This window comes from Salvelinus sp. IW2-2015, linkage group LG16 (genome assembly GCF_002910315.2).
Source record: "Salvelinus sp. IW2-2015 linkage group LG16, ASM291031v2, whole genome shotgun sequence".
NCBI lineage: Eukaryota > Metazoa > Chordata > Actinopteri > Salmoniformes > Salmonidae > Salvelinus > Salvelinus sp. IW2-2015.
The window spans coordinates 5575847-5600232 of NC_036856.1; the positions used below are offsets into that span (position 1 = coordinate 5575847).

The 24386-nt window shown below is 43.9% G+C and overlaps 1 protein-coding gene across 1 annotated transcript in view; it reads right to left on the reverse strand.

Moving 5' to 3' along the window:
- The window catches only part of LOC139028985 (E3 ubiquitin-protein ligase RNF220-like), a 36403-nt gene extending 12752 nt beyond the window's left edge, over nt 1–23651 (reverse strand). Inside the window, exons 1-2 of the mRNA XM_070447708.1 lie at nt 23378–23651; nt 20444–21186 (exon numbers count right to left, since the gene is read on the reverse strand). Of these exons, the coding sequence (XP_070303809.1) occupies nt 20444–21059 (616 nt within the window). The 5' untranslated portion in view covers nt 21060–21186; nt 23378–23651. The remainder of the gene's footprint in view (nt 1–20443; nt 21187–23377) is intronic.
- Nucleotides 23652–24386: the final 735 nt, after the last annotated feature.

Below are 24386 nucleotides of genomic sequence, written 5' to 3' on the forward strand. Positions count from 1 at the left end.
TCCTTCGTAATCACCGCATGCTACCATCGAGAGCATACTGACTGGTTGAAAATCACAGCTGTTAGGGCGAATCTGTCTCCATTATACTTGACTATAAGGCTGGCAAAGTAAGAGGGTAGGTTTCCTCGAATAGGCACCTAGAAACAGTCATTAGTGGAGCTGTGACTCAAGCTCTTATCCATGCGCTAATTACTAAAAGGGACCTATGTAATAGGCCGGTGCTCCAAGTAGGTGAAAGCCCATAAAATTGTCAGAGACTGAGGTCGCAATCAGCGTCAACTAATTGATGAAGTTAAATCTTATCAAAGAGACTTTCGTTTCTGAGGCATTAAGATAATAGAGACTAGAACCTACTAGTTCGCGGTCTGCTAACCTCTTCTTAAACAGCCTGGCACGCAGCTAATCCTTCCTCTCGGCAGACGGTACCAGCAGCTCTTCGCGCCAAAGTCTAGGACCCCAAAAGGCTCCTTAACAGCTTCTCCTTAACTTTCCTTCTGCATTAACTCCCATAAAGACTGCTCTGAATTTTATTTCTAGGTTTCGGATTCCTCAACTCTCACATCGGTTCCTTGCTCACCTCTTGGCATGCACATCTTACACACTGATACCTTTTTCGTGCTCCTCTCTCTCCCTACTCTAACACCCGCTCTCGACCCCGCCGCTCTCCTTCTGTTCTTTTTTTCCTCTTCTCATGCGTCCCTCTTTGTTTTCTCTTCCTTCTCTGGTCTGTCCTGCCGTGATGCTTGCTATGCACTCCTATTCTTCCTCATGTGCACGCTCCCGCCATCCCGCACACAACATACCTAAGCTCGTCACAAATACACACCTGCCCCCACTCTACTTCATACATCTCACTGTCCACATACACCCAAAGGTGTGACCGAGGTTGGAAAAAGGGCACGCTCTCTGGGACCCAGCACCCACAACCACAATCACACGCACCTAGCCCGCTGGAGATGAGAAGCGGTATGGAGTCAAACAATTTTCGCGGAACAGAAGGTAACAGTGCGACAGAAGAAACGTAGCTCATCCGGCCTATGCACCTAATCGGGATAATTAGTCTCAAAAGAACAATAGAACATTATATCTTCCGGCGACATATCAGATCATCTGCTGTCTCACAGTGAACGTACCCTGTGTGGCGAATGGGAGGAAGCGAGAGGCGTCGGCAGAGCCCGTCGGGGAATCATCGAACAAGGATAGCCGGTGAGCATAGAGTCGTATCAGTGGTGTATACTCGTGCAGTTGATCGTTTCTTTCGGTCATTGTGCCTGACGGGTGATGTTGTCGAAGTTGACTTAAGGTCGTGTGAGTTGTGTTCTGTGCGCTAGGTAATCGATGTTGTTGTTGGGTGTGGTTGCTGTTGTGGATCGGCTGGTTAGGGTGTGTGTGGGGTCTGTGGTGTTCAGTCTGGGTGGGTTTGGTGTCTGTATAGTTGTTCTGGATATTGTTCTGTCTGTTCTGATGGAGGAGGGCAATGTGGAGAGCCCGGCGCCTTCGATCGCCCAGGCCGGATTAGTTGTTTTGTACAATGCGCTATCTTGCTGGTTTTATATCTTGCAATGAGTCCTTCAACCGTACTACAAAATGTACTATTACCCGTGCGGGGAAGGCGGCAGGCGTGACAAAACTACATGAATAGATGAATGGACGGGACAGTAGGTGGAGAGGGTAGTGGAGAGCGGTAAGTAAGTTGTAAGTTCCTCGGGTAACCACATCAGGACAAACTGAATGGTCACGACCACAGAACAGCGTCTGCGTGAAGATGGTGGCATAACCCGACTAAAATCACAGGAGCGATCAACTAGACGCCATAGTACCTCACCAACACAGCCCATGACAAAGTACGGCACAATACCGGTCCAAAATACGGCGCGAACAAGCAAGAGCCCACGACAACAATCAACAGGACACCACATCCGCTGTGATACATTAGGACCTATCGTTATTGTTGTTTATTCGTGTTATCTTAAGAAGCTCTTTTTACTTGTAGTTTATTATTTAGGTAAGTCTTTTTTAACTCTTCTTTGAACATGACTGTTTGGTATAGGGCGGGCTGTAAGTAAAAGCATCTTCATGGGTAAAGGTTACAAACAGACTTGTTATAGAAACAAAATCAAAGCGCATAGTGACAATAAAGTTTGATCTTGATTCAGTTTTCAGCCAGCCAACAGTAAAAACTAGAGACATCGCTATACAAAATTAGACTCGAATACTGGTACTAGTGCACGATGGGCAATAACAATGTACATGTCGAGCCAGGTCAGACCACGTGAGCTAAGCAGCATAAGCCAGTTTCGAATATAACATCCGTCACTGTACTGAGGATTTCAGGAACCATTCCCTAGGGGCAGGCAACCGTGCTAGACGACTGTAAAGCAGCTTGAACCACTGTAAACCATCAATTGTATTTGTCACAACAAAAACACATAACACATGTATTAGGAGACGTGTTAATGCGAGTGTAGAGAATGCCTATAGTGCTTCTAGTTTCCAGACATCAATAGCAAGTACTAACCACCAGAGTAATCTTAAACTAAAAACATATTCACAGACGAAAACCTTACCATTATAGCAAAAATACACAGCAGTAGTACGAAAATGGGATGAAGAATATACGATCACTCTAGTCTAAGGTAGGATTGGTTGCTGTCCTATTAATACTTGGTTTCCTTTTTTACCACCTCTCACCCTTTGGGGTGTCTGACAGGTTGAGGTGAATGTAATGTGATGGTTTGTGTTGTACTCTGTGTTGGGGGTCGGTGACTATGTAAGGTTATTGATGGGCCACGTGGATTGGCGATAGTGTTTGTGTGGGTCTGCGTAGGTTCATGCGTGTGCGTCAACGTGACTCGGGTGCCCACATGCTTCTAGAAGTGGCATTGACGGTGAGCGTATTTCAGGTGTCAAAGTACTTGATTGCAACGTGCAGACTTGTGAGAATGAAGCTTACACTTTGTCCTCACCCGATATATGAGTACTAAATATTGACAAGGCTAGTTGAGAGAGAGGGAGAGAGGGAGAACAAAAAGAGAGCGGATAGGGAGAGAGGGAGACAAAAAAAAGAGACGGAGAGAGGGAAGAGGGAAGGGAAGCGGGAGAGCGGGAGAAGGGAGAGAGAGAGCAGAAAGAGTGAGAGACAGAGGAAAAGGGAGAGGAGGGAGCGAGCACGAAAAAAGAGTGAGAGATCGAGGAGAGTAACCGGGAGGAGCGGTGAAGGAGAGGGAGAGAGGGAGACGAGCACATAAAAAGAGTGTGCGAGAGACAAGGAGAGGAGAGAGTGGGAGGAGAGACTCGAGGAGAGGGAGAGTTAGAGCAAATTGGTATAAAAAAGAGTGGGTGACAGGGGGAGAGGGGGAGGGAGCGATAGGATTTAGACGAGAGAGGGAAGAGAGTAGTGGGGAGCGATTAGAGAGACAGGAGAGGAGAGAGAGGGGAGACGAGAGAGGGAGAGAGAGGGAGACATAGGGGGAGAGGGAGGAGGATAGAGAGACCGAGAGAAGGAGAGAGACGGAGGGGGAAGGAGGGATGCGATAGAAGAGACAGAGAGAGGGAGAGACAGAGGGGAGAGAGGGAGGGAGCGTAGAGAGCGACGAGAGGGAAGAACGAGACGGAGAGGTGGACGAGAGGGAGAGATAGAGGTGGGATGTAGAGGAGGGAGCGAATAAGTGAGGACAGCGTGAGAGGGAGAAGGAGTGGAAGAGAAGAGGTGGGGAGGGAGGACTCTCTCTCCCTCTCTCTGTCTCTCGCACTCTTTTTTTGTGCTCGCTCCCTCTCTCCCTCTCCCGCTCTCCCTTTTCCTCTGTCTCTCACTCTTTTTTCGTGCTCGCTCCCTCTCTCCCTTTTCCTCTGTCTCTCACTCTTTTTCGTGCTCTCTCTCTCCCTCTCCCGCTCTCCCGCTCTCCCTTTCCCTCTCTCCCTCTCTCCGTCTCTTTTTTTTGTTCTCCCTCTCTCCCTATCTCGCTCTCTTTTTTGTTCTCCCTCTCTCCCTCTCTCTGTCAACAGCCTGTCAATTAGTGCTTAATGGGGGAAAATGAAAGGCTCATTCTACGAAGCTGATTGCATCAAGTACTTTGACCCTGAACGCTCACAGTCAATGGGACTTCTAGATAGCAGGGGACCTCGAGTCACGGACGCACGAACGCATGAACGCACGCAGACACACAAACACACGCAAGCACGTGCACATACTGTACATAGTCACACCCAGACACAGAGACACACACACACATACACACTCACACCTGTCCCCCATACACCAAAGGTGTGAGAGGTTGGAAACAGGAAAACAGTACTAATAGCGACCAGCACCACATCACACGTAGCCCTCAAAGTGATCCGGCTTCCTATCATGTCTCTCCGCATACAGATAACATCAGATGCTGTCTCACAGTCACATACCACTGTTGCTGGGATGAGGGACATAGCAGAGAAAGCTAGCATTCCTAAAGTGCCGATCTAGGATCAGTTTGAACTGTTGGATCATAATGACCAGGATCACATGGACAGGTCCTAGATCAGCAGTCTTACTCTGAGGTGCTTTGTGAATACGGGCCCTGGTGCACTGATCAACCAGTGTTTGTGTTTCCCCACACAGCCTGGCATAGTAACTGTCTGTGTGTCTGTGTGTCTGTGGTCTGTGTGTCTGTGTGTCTGTGTGTCTGGTGTGTGTCGGTGTGTCTGTCTGTCTGTCTGTCTGTCTGTCTGTCTGTCTGTCTGTCTGTCTGTCTGTCTGTCTGTCTGTCTGACTAAACGTCAGCTTCTGTATCTGAGAGACGATCCTTTCGTTACGGAATACATACAACTCACTGGGCACAAATGTCAAATCAATGTTTCAACGTAATTTGATTGAAATGACGTCGAAACAACGTTGATTCAACCAGTGTGTGCCCAGTGGGAAGACACATGTCTAAACACACACAGAGTCATGCAAGAATCGCTGGCAGGTCTGGACGTCTGACCCCCCCCCCCAGAGTAGCTGGTTCACATTTAGTGTGCCAGTGTGGTTGAACAGGGCAGTGGTTGACTTATTCAGGGTAAGACAATCAGTCAGACAAGACACACAGACACCGACCCAGCACTATCACTGGAATAAGGGCAGCCAAACAAAGGGAGCCTTCACACCACAGTGGAGAAAAACAGTGGCCGATGTTTTGTGCCAGCGTGTGTGCGTTTGTGTGTGTGTGAATGCGCATTTGCCTGTGTGTTTGTGTGCACGTACAGTACCAGTCAAAGGTTTGGACACACCTACTCATTCAAGGGTTTTTCTTTATTTTTACTATTTTCTACATTGTAGAATAAGAGTGAAGACATAAACACTGTGAAATAYCACATATGGAATKATGTCGCAACCAAAAAAGTGTTAAACAAATCAAAATATATTTTATATTTGAGATTCTTCAAAGTAGCCACCCTTTGCATTGATGACAGCTTTGCARACTCTTGGCATTCTCTCAACCAGCTTGACCTGGAATGCTTTTCCAACAGTCTTGAAGGAGTTCCCACATATGCTGAGCACTTGTTGAGTGCTTTTCCTTCACTCTGTGGTCCAACTCATCCCAAACCATCTCAATTGGTTTGAGGTCAGGTGATTGTGGAGGCCAGGTCATCTAATGTAGCACTCCATCGCTCTCCTTCTTGGTCAAATAGCCCTTACACAGCCTGGAGGTGTGTTTTGAGTCATTTTATTCTTGAAAAACTGTGTAACCAGCAAAGCACCCACACACCATCACTCCTCCTCCTCCATGATTCACGGTGGGAACCACACATGCGGAGATCATCCGTTCACCTATTCTGCGTCTCACAAAGACACCAAAAAAATCTCAAATTTGGACTCAAAATGACGGACTGTCATTTCTCTTTGCTTATTTGAACTGTTCTTACCATTATATGGACTTGGTATTTTACCAAATAGGGCTGTCTTCTCTGTACCACCCCGACCTTGTCACGACACAACTGATTGGCTCAAATACATTAAGAAGGTTGTTAACTACATGATTCCAATGTAGAAAATAGTCAAAAATAATGAAAAACCCATTGAATGAGTAAGTGTGTCCAAAATGTTGACTGGCACTGTACATGTGTGTGTGTGTGTGTGTGCGTGCGTGGGTATACGCGGGCGGGCGTGCATTCGCGCAAATGCARGCATTTAACCGCATACGTGTCTGTAGCCCTGGTGAGCTCGCTCCTCGCTCATCAATACGCCCCCAGCGATATTCCCTCCCCGTCTGCTAACACAGGAGAACAAAGACCATTGGCAACGCGGGCCAGTTATAGATCCTCGCTTCTCTGTTCTTGTTCAATCCCAAGTCGTGCCGCGGTGCTGTAGCCAGGCCACTTCCAGCTGAAAGGTCAAGCTCCTCTCTCCTCCACTGAACAGAGCTTCAAAAGAGTGGCTTGAGCTAATGAGGCTGGACCTCCGCCAGTTAGAACCTGGCCTCGGTTCTAGCCCACCCAGACCCAGTGGTACGATACTGCTATAACAGTGACTGTCCTGGGATTTTGTATACTCAATACTGTATAATTCTGTATAACATTATCTGCATTACAATGTGCGTGGCTGGCATAGAATATAATTAATCAGATCGGGGAACCCCCCCCCCCCCCAACACACACACACAGTAACGCTGTTAAATCTATTTGAGAGGTTTTCGAATTTTTTTCTTAGAGAGACAGACGCACGGCTTAACCGAGGAGTAAGCTTACACTACGGCAAGCGAGATATGGGGAATTTCACACCGTCGCAATTCCTACAATTATTTTGATTATTTTATGACATTGGGTTCTCATTCCATTATGGACTGACCTCTTCATTCGCCTGCCTCTAACCAGGTTTATACTGTCCAGCACTGCTTGTGTGGTCTACGAGGACAATTAGCATCATCCACCATCAACCCTCCTCAAGCACTCTGCCAAATCACCCCTGACACAGACACACACAGACACACACACACACACACACACACACAGACTCTTTACCACCATAATAAATAGCTGAGACAACACATAAAAGGTTATATACAGCTGGACCACTGTTTTCCTACCAATTACCAGATCAGTGATTTAAGGCCACAGTGGACTGGTATTCTCAGTGGTGCACAGAGAGGTGTTTAGTTTACACCCCTCATACAGAGCTGGGGGTGTAAGGAGGGGGTGAGGGGTCACTTTCTGTACACTTTTACCTTTAAGGGGTACAGTACCAGCTCATTACTAGGCACTATAGGTAAGCTGAATGTAATGACTTATCAGTGGAATACTTTTTGGTCAACTGGTCGCTGTGTGTTTAGTGGTGGACATTCATGGTTACTTCATCTGTATTGAGGGAACAGAATCACGTCCCAAACGGTACTCTATTCTCCATATAGTGTACTACTTTTGACCAGACCCCGGTATTCAAGTTTTTAAAAAGGCTTCTAAAGTTAATAATTGACACTTAAAAAATGTAAGACTTTATTTGCCCTAATGAATAATGTATCCACCCCTACAAAAAATATCAGGATAATGTAGTTAACATTTCCTGTCGTTGCAGGATTATTTTATTGCTGTGAAAAAACGGGTCAAATTAAGATAGCACACCTGTATAGGGAATAGGGTATCATTTGGGATGCATAGAGGTTTGTGAGAAACAATGTGTGTTGTTGCTGTGGTTCAGAGGTCACAGGTCATATGAGTAGCACTTTCTATGTCTGTGGGTCCCTCTGCTTTTATAGATCTGCCTCACAGCTGGGTGAGAAGTAAGCAGCAGGAGGTCTGAGTCTAATGCTGTATAATGAGGTCTGTGGCAACACACACATGCATGGATCGGCGCGCGCGCGCGCGCGCACACACACAAACACACAGAGTATACACACGCACGCTGGCACGCACACTGGCACGCAGGTAGGTACGCAAACACACACACACACACTCCCTCCCTCCCTCGTTTCCAACTGCCCACACACAAACAAACAAACAAACAAACACACACACACACACACACACACTGTTAGACTGTCATCTTGTGTGTGCTGATCTTCAGTAAGTGTCTGTTTAAGCTGAGCATTTGCCCTTCCTGCCCTTTCTATCTGCCTGAGTGATTTGTTAGACTCCGGGGACAGAACAGGGGATGTGGTCTTTTTTGACTGAGCCAGTGATCGACAACCGCAGCCCCATTCCCCTTCGCCCTAGGATCCGTCCCAAATGGCAACCTATTCCCTATACAGTGCACTACATTTTGACCAGAGCCCATAGGACCGAGGTTGGCTATAACCGTGATRTTTTTGGGGCCCTTCAAAGTAAAAAAAAAAGAAAAGTTTTTTTTTTAAATAAATAAATACAAAAATTAACAGGAATTCAGCTACAAATTTGTTTCATTTAGGAAATAAAAAGACGTGATTGTGTCTCAATGTAATCAAGGTATTAAATTCTCTTTGAGGTCAATTTGTAGTGTACAATTATAAATATGTTTCAGTCACCCGACCATCCGCTCCGAAAAAAATCGGCCCACACTTAGATAAAAAGGGTTCTAAAAGGGTTCTTTGCCAAGGGATAGGGTTTTTGCCAACAACCATTTTCATCTGAAGAACCCATTGTTGGAAAACAAGAGTTCAAAGATCCTTTTTGGAAGATGAGGGTTCTTTGTAAGGGAAAGMGTTCTACCTAGAACCTTTAACATCCTAAGAACGTTTTTTGGGGGGGAGGCAGGATGGATTCCTTGGAAGGCAAAAAYGATTCTACATACAGTAGAATRCTTCTGAATCTGAATAAGCTTTTTTATTGTGATTTTGTTTTTCTTTCTTTTAAATAGTGCCTTAGCATTAGAGTTTACCTCAGTGTTGACACTTTAACACGAGGAGTTGGAGAAATCTGATACTGCTACGTTTAAAAAGAGAACGTGAGAATGTTTCAAACCGTACCTATATGGGAATATGTGTGCATGTATCTGCTATTCCCTTAATCATTTTACATAATATGTCAAATTATTCATTGCTGACCTCGATATCTTTGCTGAGATTGAAATGAGTGTTTTCTGTTATTTTATTGAGCAGAGAGTAGGAGAAACAAAGGGAACATGAGTGAACCAGCAGTGTATTGTATGCTATACAGCAAATTGGCCAATTTGACCTACTGTTGATTCAGAAGTTAAATTAACTCAACACTCAGTGGTGTAAAAAATGTCCAGTTTTGGTGTTAATCAGAGTAACCAGAGTTTAGTGTGATTGTGTACTTTCTTCTCTGTGTAGAGTAAAACACTCAAAACCACGCCCATCGTTATTATATTTCCCAGCATGCTCTACTGCASGTTGATTTTCAGAATTGTTTGTTTCAAGATCTGTATTTTTGTGCATTGATTGGTTGATCAACCTTATGCTATACACAAGATAAATAACATACATATTTTAAAACTAATCCAATCTGTTAGTAGTTATTATAGTAGTATATAGTAGTTATACTTATTGCACCGGTTACTGAGATGGTTGTTCCAGTTTAGATGATGTATGTGAATAAAAGTTACAATTGTTGGATATCCTCACTCTGGCTGGATTCCAATAGGAATTACACATCACTTTGAAAGCCCTCAAAGAAAGGCCTTGGGATATATGTTATGTGTCGTTAACAATAGTTACATTTTAAAGGCTAATAAGGCTGGTGGAACCGTTCATAGAGGGCTTCTAGGAAAAAATTGTTATTTGTAGAAGCATTTATAAAGGGCTTTAGGTAGAACCATTAACAGGGGGTTCTATGAAGAACCATCTGCAAAGGGTTTTACCTAGCACCAAKAACGGGTTCCCCTGTGGACAAACCYAAGAACCCTATATGGTTCTACTTAGCACCTTTTTTTTCTAAGAGTGAAGCCTTCCCTATAGCCACCCACCCAACGCCCCCTCCACCCTTCATCTCCTCCTCCCCACTGGGTTTCCCCCTCTCCCACTACCTCTTCCTCCATGGGTCTTTGAAGTGACATCAGAGAGAGAAGCGTTCGGAATCACATGATGCAGCAAGTCGATCAGGTGCAGGGAGACGGAAGCTCTGTTAAAGCAGACTGTTGATTTAACGACCCCTGGTCCGCTCTCATAATGAGACCCGCTCTCTCCTTCTCTCTCTCTCTCTCTCTTCTCTCTCTCTCTTCTCTCTCTCTCTCTCTCTCTCTCTCTCTCTCTCTCTCTCTCTATCGTTCTCGTTATCATTCTCGCTTTCGCTCTCTTTTATTTATTTACTTAGCTCTGTCTCTCTCTTTCTCTTTCTCTCTCTCTCTCGCTCTCTCTCCTCCCACATCCTGTTCAACTGTCGAATGACTATTTGTGACAACATGAGGGGAATGCAGAAAGATAAAAGGAAGACAAAAGTTTCCAGACAAATGGTAGTTAATACAGCTGTAAAAAGATTGTTCACTGAGCAGCCAAACAGGTGTCGTCAGTCCTCACCAATGACCACTGTGATAGGGACGCCCTCCCAGCATCATACAGTGTTACCCTGGATGCGTCCCYAAAGGCACCCTCTTCCCTACATAGTGCACTACATTGGGAATATGGTGCCATTTAGGACTCAGATTTACCCTCTCTCTCTCCCCATGCTACTGTAAAAATCCACTGCCAGACCTATAACTCCAGTCTCGCCCCATGCCATGGAGCTGTGGGGGCYCTGGGCTGACTGACACATTGTAACTGGGCTCCTTTTTAGACCTGGAGAATGAGAACATATGGATTCCATGTCACTGGCAGACAACCCCCCCTTGTCCCTATACACTGAACGGCTGTGTATGGTGAGTGGATGAAGATATGTGCACTATACACTGAATGTACAAAACATTAAGAACACCTGCTCTTTCGATTACATAGACTGACCAGGTGAATCCAAACTGAAAGCTATGATCCCTTATTGATGTCACCTGTTAAATCCACTTCAATCAGTGTAGATGAAGGGGAGAAAGCAGGTTAKAGAAGGATTTTTATGCCTTGATTCAATGGAGACATGGATTGTGTATGTGTGCCATTCAGAGGGTGAATGGGCAAGACAAAAGATTTAAGTGCCTTTGAACGGGGTATGGTAGTAGGTGCCAGGCGCACCGATCTGTTTTTCACGCTCAACAGATTCCGTGTGTATCAAGAATGGCCCATCACCCAAAGGACATTCAGCCAACTTGAAACAATTGTGGGAACCATCGGAGTCAAAAGGGTCCATGTCCCGACGAATTGAGGCTGTTCTGAAGGAAAAAAGGGTGCAACTTAACATTAGGAAGGTGTTCCTAATGTTTTGTACACTCAGTGTAGATAACAGTACAGTGAAGTTTACCTGGGACTATGAGATTGGTTGGACTGGAGTGGGTGACTAGAACTATGAGGCCGTTTAGGGCATACATTGGGTTGGAATAAGTCTAAAAGTCCCCATGTAGTCTTTTTATTTGTATTTTTAAATCATCACTATATGTCTAAGAAATCACTGTGTGTGTTCATTTCATAAAAATAACTCCAAATATATATATTTTTTCATTTATTTCCCTGAGCCTCCTTTTGCKATTGATATAGAAAGTCTGATCGTGTGGGCGCGTTGATACAAATGTAAAGATATTTACATACACAGCCCTGATTGGCYGATAGGATCTGGTWTAGACTCTAGAGCAGGGGTCTCCAACCTTTTCGAGCYTGAGAGATACTTTATCAAAAATGAAATGTGGAGAGCTACAAACGTTTTTCTAGCCATTAAATCGGCCCATTCTTCTCTTCTCCCATGAAACTRTTCCCCACAACTCTTTCCAAGTTCCTTAATGTTAGTGTGCAAGAYAAAGTAGGGCYCTATGTTCTGCCAATATAACTGGTAAAATAATGTTTAATACACAACTCGAAGGGGGGCCCCCCCTGTCTATTTTCCAAAATGATGTTCTCAGTTAAATTTTTCCTGGCTTTAGATTTTMTTTTGTTTTTCACTCTCAAAGTTACAATTGTTCYTAGAAAAACAAMGAAGTTGGATGTTCGGAGTCCATTTCAATGATGAAAGCACATCACACAACCATGTTTATCTAGGTCTGGAAGAAAACTAACTGTTTTATTTTTGAGTGTAATTCCCACTTAATTGCATGTCTGGCCCTTTAATTTCACATCTAGCGAGTGAGGAATGTGCCATCTAATGTGCCAGTCTAGCGATGGTTCTGTACTGCTGCTGCTCATTTCATGGCAAAGTTTGCAAATGATAGACACAAATGATATACTTACTCATGATATACAAAAGTTTGGACAAACCTACTCATTCAAGAGTTTTTCTTTATTTTTACTATTTTCTACATTGTAGAATAATATTGAAGACATCAAAACTATGAACTAACACATATGGAATCACATAGTAACCAACCTTCTTAATGAGTTTGAGCCAATCAGTTGTGTTGTGACAAGGCCCTACACAGAAGATAGCCCTATTTGGTAAAATACCAAGTCCATATAATCGCAAGAACAGTCCAAATAAGCAAAGAGAAACGACAGTCCATCATCACTTTAAGACATGGAGGTCAGTCATTTCTGAAAATTTCAAGAACTTTTAAAGTTTCTTCAAGTGCAGTCACAAAAACCATCAATGATGAAACTGGCTCTCATGAGGACCGCCACACGAAAGGAAGACCCAGAGTTACCTCTGCTGCAGAGGATAAGTTCATTAGAGTTAACTGCATCTCAGATTGCAGCCCAAATAAATGCGTCACAGAGTTCAAGTAACAGACACATCTCAACATCAACTGTTCAGAGGAGACTGCGTGAATCAGGCCTTCATGGTCYGATTGCTGCAAAGAAACCACTACTAAAGGACACCAATAAGAAGAAGAGACTTGATTGGGCCAAGAAACATGAGCAATGGACATTAGACCAGTGGAAATCTGTCCTTTGGTCTGATGAGTCCAAATTGGAGATTTTTTGTTCCAACCGCCGTGTCTTTGTGAGACACAGAGTAGGTGAACGGATGATCTCCGCAAGTGTGGTTCCCACCGTGAAGCATGGAGGAGGAGGTGTGATGTTATGGGAGTGCTTTGCTGGTGACACTGTTAGTGATTTATTTAGAATTCAAGGCACAATTAACCAGCATGGCTACCAAAGCATTCTGCAGCGATACACCATCCCATTTTGTTTGTGCTTAGTGGGACTATCACTTGTTTTTCAACAGGACAATGACCCAAAACACACCTCCAGGCTGTGTAAGGGCTATTTGAACAAGGAGAGTGATGGAGTGCTGCATCATATGACCTGGCCTCCACAATCACCTGACCTCAACCCATTTGAGATGGTTTGGGATCAGTTGGACCACAGAGTGAAGGAAAAGCACTCAACAAGTGCTCAGCATATGTGAGAACTCCTTCAAGACTGCTGGGAAAGAATTCCAGGTGAAGCTGGTTAAGAATGCCAAAGAGTGTTCAAAGCTGTCACAAGGCAAAAGGGTGGCTTACCTTTGAAGAATTGAAGTATAAATACATTTTAATTTGTTTAACACTTTTTTGGTTAATACATTTTGTACATTAGTGTTATTCATATTTTGATTGTTTCATGTATATATTCTACTATGTAAAAAATTAAAAATAAAGAAAACCCATTGAATGAGTAGTTGTCCAAACCTTTTGACTGGAACTGTACTTCTGTCAGGTAAGCCTACTTTGCAGTTAATATTTATTGAGAATTTGGGGAAGTATTTCTGTCAACCCACAAGACGGTTATCACACCAATTGGTTACACACGTTGTGATAGACAAACACGCGCACCACACAGGTAAATATTGCTGGAAATTAATTGGAGATATTGTTTTAGGTTGGCTTTTTAAGCCAATAGGGCTAACCAGGGGTTGGACAAATCAATGTTGATATGATTAGATAGTAGCTAGGAGTTTGCGGTGTCTAATACTTTGAGATTTGTTTATGACAGTTTGCAGTGAAACACGTGAAAATTAAATGTACTTTCAGAATTGTTTGCAGCTATATAGTTGGCTGCGACCCCTGCTCTAAGAGACTACCTCTTTAAAGTAGGAGGATACATATGCAAATAAAAGATGACTGGTTATTGTTCACAATAATCGTATCAGATTGTGATGTCAGATGACATCACAAAACGCCATCCCACCTGAACAGGTTTAAATTCCAGGTATTTTTTTTAAACAGCTCTTACACAATAGGGCATTATCAAATGTTCACATTATCTGTGTAACTTTTTTGACTGCACTGCCCCTTAAGATTTTTGGGATGGGGTTTATTCCTCTTGTGAATATACAGTGCATTCGGACAGTATCCCTTGACTTTTTCACATTTTTGTTAGGTTACAGCCTTATTCTAAAATCAATTTAACACCATAAAGACAAAGATAAAGCAGGTTGTTTTTAGGTGCCTTTGCAACTCCAAGTGGGTTTATTGATGTGCCTTTTTACGTGACCAAGCCCTTTTCCCCGATTGCTCAGTCGGCAGCCAGCTCTAGGAAGAGTCTTGGTGGTTACGAARTTCTTCCATTGAAGAATGATGGAGGRCACTGTGTTCTTGGGGATCTTCAYTGCTGCTGACATGTTTTGGTACCKTTCCCCAGATCTGTGCCTCGACACWATCCTGTCTCGGAGCTCTACGGACAATTCCTTCAACCTCATGGGTTGGTTTCTTGCTCTGACGTGCACTGTCAACTGTYGGARCTCATAAAGACAGGTGTGTGCCTTTCCAAATCATGTCCAATCATTTGAATTTACCACAGGTGGACTCCAYTCAAGTTTTAAAAACATCTCAAGGATGATAAATGGAGACAGGATGCACCTGAGCTCAATTRCGAGTCTCATAGCAAAGGGTCCGAATACTTATGTAAATAAGGTATTTATGTTTTTTATTTTTAATACAATGGCAAACATTTCAAAAAATCTCTTTTTGCCTTGTCGTTTTAGAATAAGGCTGTAACGTAACAAAATATGGAAAAAGTCAAAGGGTCTGAAAACTTTCCAACGGCACTGTATCAATGTGCTGTGTGTGGGTGCCGTGGATGGATAACTTCCACAAACTGCCTCTCCTGTCCAGAAAAGATTAAGGTAAAAAAAATAGAATAACAGAGGTCCCCATCCCCTGCGAAGATGAAAGCTCGTCAACTTAAGAGTACATTAGAAGAACCAACTACTGCCACAACAGGAGGGCAACAGTCAAACATAGTCAACCACGGCCCTTGAACATCAAACACAGTCGTCATTACATTAAAAATATTTATTCTCTTATGTGTCTGAAATCAGCCCACACGGTCAACACAGAGCAGCAGTGAAGATCCAGGCTCAGACATTCTCTTCATCTATGGTAACACAGCTGTCAAATGGATCGTACCATTAGAACCTTTAGATTTGGGGATTTTTGGATGGGTTATTCTCTCTCTTTCTTATCTTAATGACCCCCCCCCCCTTGCTGTGTGTGGCAAGGAGAGGGAAGACCACTGTAGCAGATGTACAGTACAACCACAAACTCAAACCGTGACTCGGGAACTCAGCAGCTTGACGGAATCTCGGATTAACGCGCCCTGCTCCCAGTTTCTTGAATTCGACACAGATATGGTGGGAAGCCTTCCTTATCAGGATGGGTGGTGGAATCTGCTGTTGAGGGAATGAGTTATTATTCTATGGGATAACTGGAATAACTGGAGAGAGCTGCTAAATCCTCCACTGATGGGGAAGCGAGGCCCAAGGAAGTTAACAGAATGGGAGAGGGGAAACATTTGAGCATTGCACTCCAGGGCTGGATTCACCAGATGTGTTCAGTGTTCAAGAGTCGTTTACGGTATGTTATACAAGCCTGGGACGGGATTCAAGGTAACACCAACCTGCCTGTACAGAATCAATATCCCATAGATTAATCGTAGGCTACTTCCTAAATGACACCCTATTCTCATAGGCCTCCCAAAGTAATGCACTTTGTAGGGAATAAGGTTTTTGGGACACAGATTTCAACTTGGCACAGGGATTACTTCTCATGTGATGCTTTATGGGTTTAGTTGGTTCCAGACACATTTCCGATAATTGTTGTGTGTGTGTGTGGTGTGTGTGTGTGGTGTGTGTGTGTGTTGTGTGTGTGTTGTGTGTGTGTGTGTGTGTTGTGTGGTGTGTGTGTGGTGTGGTGTTGTGTGTGTGTGTGTGTGTGCGTGTGTGTATGCGTGCGTGCTGTGCATGCTGTGCGTCGCACTTGTCTATCACCTATATGTGTGTGTTTGTGTGTTGTGTGTGTGTGTTGTGTGTGTGTGTGTGGTGTGTGTGTTTGGGTGTGTGTGTGTGTTGTGTGTGTGTGTGTGTGTGTGTGGTGTGTGTTGTGGTTTGGTGTTGTGTGTGTGTGTTGTGTGTGGTGTGTGTGTGTGTGTGCGCTGAGTGTTCATACAGTGTGTGGTGTGTGTGCAAGGTAGATGCCTCTTATCAAAGCTGTGGGTCCTCATTCAATAACTGGGAGGCATGTTATCCAGTGCAGCTGTCCAGCTGAGGGTGTATTGAGTGAAGCCTCCTGTAAGACACAGTTTACATCTAGCTGACAACCCAGGGGAGGAGATCAACAGGAACCGCTCGATGCTCATGCATACACATCTATCTGCTCCGCTCTCTATTCCCAAGATGTAGTCTCTCACACACGCACCCATACACACGCATAGACGCACACACAAACATGCTCAGACACAGACACACACACACACACACACCTGCTCCTTTCTCTGATGGCATAATTATTCTACCAACTGCTTTTCTCACATGCTCACGTTTACTATTCTTATAGCTAGACGCTCCAGCTGCGTCCAGTTATCCGAACTCTCCCTTACAGTAACTGAAGCTCGCCACCACACTGTGTGATAACGACGCAGGGAATCACGGGAAGATCAACACTGTCTGTCTGGGTCTTGAACGCTGCGGTAGGACGTGGTGTTTTGTCATTCTCTTCCTCTGTTCCCACTTCTGTCCTCGTACCCCGTTAGTTACAGCTCAAGTTTGAAACATCTCCCTGAGGAAAATAAGCATGATTCGCCTCGCTGGAGACATCTGCCCTTTGAAAGAGAGAGGCTGTTTGAACAGCTGTCACATCCCACTGCTCGTCTGAACATCGTCAGATGAAACAGAGAACGTCTGGGGCCGTATGTATCTCAGCTTCTGATCTTGGATCAGGCCCCCCCCCCCCCATCCATGTAGTCATCCGTTGTTATCTAAAAAGTGATCCTAAATTACACTCTGAGACGGTTGATACATATGGCCCCTAGGGTAATGTTGTGGTTTGGATACTAGAGGAGACGTCAACGAGCAACACGACGATACAGAAGACAACAGGCGAACCCAGCAAGGATTGCCACATCAAGCCTGTCTGGCCAAAGCAGGTAGAACCGTTTTAAACTGATACACTCACACCAAATATCCCCATTCACAGTGAGATACTGTAGGTAGACATCCACTGGAGAGTGTACGCGAATGAATGAATCTCTAAGCGCATAGAAGCGGATAGAACAGAGAGAGATACCTGTATATAAAGAATGCCTGTGAACAAATGTGCTGCTTTTTTGTGTGTTTTCTGTGTTCATTGTGATGCATACGGTCACACATTTCCATATGTCGGCTACGTTATGTTCATGTACTGTATTGTGTCATGTATTGTCATGTACGGGCCAGGTGGTCTACATAGCAACCAAAGAGTTCCATCCCCGAAGATTTGAAGCTTAACACATAAGACCTGAAGTGGCTGCCTGTTAGTCAGTCAAGAGGAACCAAACGTCAGCCTTTCGAAAAGTCCTGGGAGTTCAATTGCATTAAAGCCCTTAGTTTGCCTGAGCTTCGATAAAATTGGATAAAGCAGGAAAAGCTGCTTCCATCACTCAGATTTAATTTTCCCCAAACTGATTTGAGCTGCATAGTACCCACTATGGGTTGGGGAACCCTATTCTGCCCCTGTCCATCTCTGTACTTTAATCAAATGATCCTCTATGTTTGGAGGTAATTTAAACTAGGTTTGTCATGATACCAGTATCGCGATACTAGGACGTAAGGAAGGAAGGGAAACAAAACATGAAGTAGACTTACTTTCTTGAGGAAAACAGTCCTAATGTTGGAAAAATCTGCTTTATGTTGTCACCAATGTTCCCTATAAGCTGTGCATGGGCGCGCAGCTCCCCCGAGACTGCCGCACAGAAGAAATATCAGCCCGCACAAAGAAGCACGACTTTCTAGTGTCCGCTATAGTTAACACTATCAACGTTTCCCTTTACTGTGCGAATTGTGAATGAATCAACGCAATACTAGCCACTTTTAATGCAACATACCGAAACAAAACAAACTATACAATACATTTTCTTGTAGGCAGAACACATTGGAGTAGGATTCTATTGCATTAACAGGCTCGACTCAGGCCCATACTCTACACAGACCTGTGCGCCATAACCACTCAGAGCTGCAGTATTCAAATAGACCATTGCCATATATGGATCTGTGCCATTCACTTTGAACTGGACTGTGTTTACAGCATGAGCAGTCATGAGTAGATGCGCTWGTTTTGAGATCAAAGCGAGAGCTGCATGTAGCCAGGTGTGTACACTTGTTCATGTTCTTTGCTAGTAAGTGAGCCCAGGTATAGKTAATTTCTAGTCAGCAATGAGGGAGTGGCTGCTTCCTACAAGTGCACAAAACATTTCTAGCCATCTTCGAAAAACATATTTCTTTCTGTCTTAAAGGGGCAGTGTTGTATTTTGAGACAGGCTTGAATAAGCTAAGTAGCCAACAGGCAGAGGGCATTTGTCTGACTCTTTGTAATAATGGTATGGGAATAATAATAAATCGTTTTTTGTAAAGTGGTTTCTTGCATCAAACAACACAATATTTGCAGTCKCCTCCTTGTCTGGAGGACAAGTAGATAAACAGGTTAATGTCAATGCCCTGCATGTTTTCTTCAAAAGTCTGATGGAATGTAGGCCTACATTGAACACCACACATCGGCTGCTACTGTAGGCTGAATGATAGAACACTTATTTCCATGTTAAAAGGTTATGGGATGCATTTTCGCCATAGTTTTTCTATGGTAGGCCACTCTGATAGGCCTATGTTATGATCAAATAGCCACAGAAGCCTACTTGGCCACTGTTATAACTGTAAATTAAAGCAGGTACAGCCTCAGTGTTCACAGTACACGCTCGCCAGAAGTTGCATAGAATTTTCACAACGTTCAAGTTTGCGCTCAGCAGACCTGGAATTTGCTAAAGAAATTTGAGGGAACATTGGTTGTCACCAAGAGTCACGTTTGTTTATTTTGCAAGCTATAGCACACAATTGTTACAACACTAACTTAGGAACACACACACACGGGTGCAAGCATACACACATGCATGCACACACACAGCCACGCATGCGCGCACACACACCTGTTTGGCATCTTTCCTATCCTGTCCTTATTTGGGGCTTCATTATTGGGATTCCTGCTGCTCTGTCTCCCAGGCAGCATCCACCCTGTCCCTGTTATTCAACCAGCAGCATGTTGTCAAAAACAATACGTTTTCTCAGAGTCACACACACACACACACCCAAACTTTTCTCAAGACAACTCATCCAGGCGCCAGGCCTTGATGTGTGGGATGAAACGTTTCTTTAAGGTGATACGGGGGGATATCACCCCTCTTCCCCGCTCCATCCTCCCTCCATCCTTCCCCCATCTCTCCCTCTCTCCCTCTCTCTCTCACACACTCTCTCTCCTCACTCATTGTCATTATTTTCAACATGGCCCTCCTCTGATCTACTAAGGATTGTGGGTCCTCTCTCTACGGGGGATTTCAACGTCAGGCGCCACCTTGACGGCCGTGAGGGGGTTTGATTTCCCATCATGCTTTGTGGTGGCGTGTCTACCTTCCTTRCCGCTCTTTGGAGGTGGAGGCGAGGGGAGGCGAACGCTGTGGTGCCCCCGCACTGTCGGGCAATTATCCTCTAGCATAATAAGGAGTGGCTCTCGCCCTGCCGCTCTGACTGACACCTCTCCTCCTTATTTGTCAACAAATCAGATGGCTCATCATGGCGTGGGTGGCCATATTGAGCTAAGGGTGTCGTTTGTGGAGCTGAGCGTCTCTCGCTCTCTGTCACCTCGTTATCTCTGACAGGGTGTCGCTTGCTCAAACTTCCCCTCCTTTGTCATCTCTACATACTTGTGTCTGTGTTCAACCAGAATGGCAAAAAACTATATTCAGTGTAGGTACTAATGTTCATTTTGTGACCAATGACCAGAAACATGGACTAGGGGCTGTTTTCCACCAAGTGTCACATACTTTGCACAACCAGGAAAAAAACTTTGGTTAAGATTGTCAAAGAGTAAAAAGGGCACACTCCATAAAGACACACATACACTGACAAGATGCAGGCCATAACTGTCATTCGATCGATTGTATTGAAACCATGGATTTTTAAAAGAGTGCAATGCGCACAATTCTTACATAACAACATGTAAATGTGTTATGATGAGCAGTACACATGACAATAGGGCGATACTCACAGCCTTCCTTACGGTCCTCAGGACTAGACAAGGCCTCACTGTCTGACAGCAGGCCAGACACCGCAAACAACTTCCTCCCAGAATCCTCAGCGGCTTTGAGCGACCACGGCGAACCAGAGAGAATACGCCCTCCTCCAAACTCATACTGCTTCCTTTCCGAGTCGGTATAGCAGCCCTTGAGCCTCTTAGCAGGGGTGAAGGCTGACTGATAACCCCTGACCTCCCTTTCCTCAGGCGGGGAGGAGAAGGGTCTGAAGGCCCCTACCCCGCTGTGGTTCAGCATCCCTAGAGATGAGCAGTCCAGGTTGGGGGGGTGGAACTGGGGGTGGAGGTGGAGCAGGGAGGCAGGGAAGTCTCTGGTGGGGAAGGTGCCATGGCTGGAGACGGGCCCCTGGCGGTGGTACATGGAGGCAAATGTGTAGGAGCCGGAGGGGAAGGGGAGGTGGAGGTCCTTCTCGGAGATGGGGACCCCAAAAGGCCGTGGGGCCTGGCAAGGGATGGAGGAATCGTTGCCAGCCTCGGCTGTGGAGGCCAGCACCATCAGGGCTGGGGAGGCCAGGGGACTGGGCAGGTAGGAGGAGCTGTCCATCTTAAAGGAGGGCCGGTGGAGGTCCATCCAATCCACGCCTCCCTTAGTCCTATAGAGGGAGGGACTGGTCAGGGGGAGGGGCTGAGTGTTGGTGTGATTTGAAGATGATGTAGTCAAGGTGGAATAATTTCACTGTGAGTCCATTCTCATAGGGCTATATAAGGAGAGAAGAGCATTGATTATCCCAATACAATTGTCAAGAACGAGGGTTATTTAAGAAAGAGATATGGAAGACAAAAAGAGAACGATGACTCTCACAATGAACTAATGCAAATGCTGAATAATAAGGTTAAAATAAAACATGTGCAAAATGTTTTTTTTTGTAAATCTGGACAATTCTGTTAAGAAATACTTTGATAGCACTGGAGAAACTGTGTTCGTTATTTGTAACTGAGAATATATTTAATTAAATGAAGAGTTAAGCTTAAAAAGAAACACGAAATATAGCAGAACATATTGTAATAATTAATATAATGTAAATAAAATCTTGAAATGTTGATGTAGTTTACGGGGTATTTGTTTATGACTTATTAATAGCCTATCAGTCTATATAGGTCTGCAATCTGCCCAATATCAAAAAAAGATGTTAATAATCATCACAGTAAATAGGAAAATGTGGCTTATTACTTATTATCCTTTTTTTCTATGATATTTATATGTGAAACAGCAGTTATTGTCAAATTAATATTCTATGACAAGTTAATGAAATATGAATCCAATAGAAAATATTTTAATACTCTTACATTTCCATGTGATTGACACTACAACTTATCGATTGATCTTGGGATGAAATTCGTTTTCGGTTGTGGCCCGCATAAAACGTTATAAAATAATCCCAATATTGGTGTCTAACAAAACATCATTCTAAAATCTAATTGTACAGATGTTCAAGAGGATTGTGAAACGAATAATTCATGGTTTTCGATGTTAAAGTTTCTGAAATTAACTAATTTGTAGGCTAAAGAATAATATCTGAACAGCAGTTTTATTTAATTGAAAAGGATCTTTAGTTGTGAAAGAGAGTTTTGTTAGTGATAATCTCCCCTTTTATTGAACAGTAACTAGGTTTCTATCCAATTGGCGACAGATTTTCATGCGAATATTCTAAAATCCGCATAAAAACAAGATGATTTTCCCGCCAGAGATGTGTTTCCATCTAATTGACTTTTTGCAGATAAAGGCTGTGCGTGATCTTATAGGGCACATAAAAACTCCCATATACTGAATCCAAAATACAAGTGTAATTAGTTTCCATCTAATTTTGTATTATACTGATGGTTTTCTCACCCACAAAATGTGCGTTATATAGCGAGAGACCTGGGTGCAATTCATTATCAGATAGAACAGAAAACCAGCAGACTCCGGACCTCGTAGGGTAAGAGTTGAAACACCCCTGGCCTACATGATTAGATTTTTACGGTCAAAAGAGCAAGATGTGTTTTATTTGTCAAACGGCAGCCAAGCATCGATGATCATGTCACCGGCATAAGACCCTCCATATTTGGAAAAGACATCAAGCTCATCATCCTGCACTTTCACCCCCCTGCGAAGTTCATCATCYTTTATTTCACCTGTAGCCTAATAAACTGCATGCTTTCACGGCGACATCGCGTGACTCCAAGTTTACTTCGAAACCTAGTTTATGATAGACTCACATTTTTACTGTATGAATGTGCAAAATTCTAAACTTTTGTTAAACGAAAAGCAACACAATCCCATGAAGGAGCCCGCGTGTCAACTGCATTCGTGGCTTGTGCTCCCGGTGAATTTTGAACCCCTTAGCATACTCATTCCAACAAGTGTTATAACATCCCTCAGACCCCTTTCAAGAAATTATGTCATTTTCGTTTATTTTATGTATTATATATTTCGTCGTAACACGCCAGGGTAAGTTGGAAAAACCTTCACGCAAAAAACCTGCCGTTCCATGTATTTGATCTGTTCAGAGCTAGCTCACCTGATTAAACGTGTCAACTAAGCAGCAAGCCCTTGAGGCGAATCAGAGCTAGTTCAGGGCTACAACCAAATTGTGAAACGGCTCGGTGTCCCCGAGGAATAGATTTGAGAACCGCGCAAGATGTTGGACAACTGAATGCCCAACAAACATCTTGAAAAGTAGGCTATTCAAATGAAATGCAAACCCTAATTTGCGTGAAACACGACAGCAGTCTCCAAGAGCAAATATCTGATCTTGTCAAACATTTAGCCAGATAGGCCCTAATGATCAATTATAATAATTAATATGATATTGCATGAAGGTCTTACAAGAAGCCAACAAAATGTAATTTAACCCATTAGCCCTACCACAACAATTTTACAGGAAAAGTTGCCTGTAGCCTACTTACCTAGTTAAACGCTGTCTCGGAGTTGTTTTAGCCACACAACGAAATCTTTCTCTAGTTCGAATGTCAGCGATGGTCGACACTTTATTCCGTCCGAGCAAAAGAGAAACACGCGCTTGCAAAGGTKGAGATTATTTCCAAGTATTTTTGCAGTAAAATGTAAGCTTGGCTACAGTATATTTTTTTTTTACATGGACAGACCAGTTAGAATTTTAAGATAAGAAGTGGAACAACGTGAGGACGAAGCGAAGCTCACAGGGCTGCGGCTGCTGCTGCTCAGAGGCTTTCCYCGCTTCGAATGACGATTCCCTCATCCTCTCCCACTCTAGCCTATCTCTCTCCTCCGAATCACTCTCCCGAGAGGGTCTGCGACCTGCCTTCAGAATGTGCAATGTTACCCTCAGTAGGTTACTAGCCTCTATMCTCCACGTGCAATTGGAAAATGTTCTGAAATGTGATTAAACCGTTATCAAACTGTTTWAAAAAAATAATTCCGCTTTCTGGCAGAGCCAACAAATAAGTTACATGCAAGACCATTCAAATCATTAGAACAAGATGCTTTAGTCCTGATTTTAAATGTGCGGTATATTTTAGATCCAAAACACACATACATGTTCAGGTACAGATATTGTCTCACTGTATGAATAGTTAGTTGCAGGATAGGACCCCTCATACCCTTTGAGATTTTACATTTGTCATTWTTTCAATGCACCCAAATGACACATTTAGTACATTTCAGTATAATGAACTACTAGGCRACTTAAGTGTAACCGTGACAGAGGAAAGTCATTCACCTTAAAAATGACCAACACTAAGCCTGGTCCAGGCTTACTAAGATGCATAAAAGGTCTGTCTCACATGTTAAGGAAAACAAATGGACATTTCTACAGAACTGTGAAGGGGAGAGGATGGAATTGTCTKCTTTCCTTTATTCAGTACAGGCCTGCTTAGTTTGATTGCCATGTCCTGTGTTTTTGATTTGGCAAAACATCCTTAAGGGGATTACGATGCA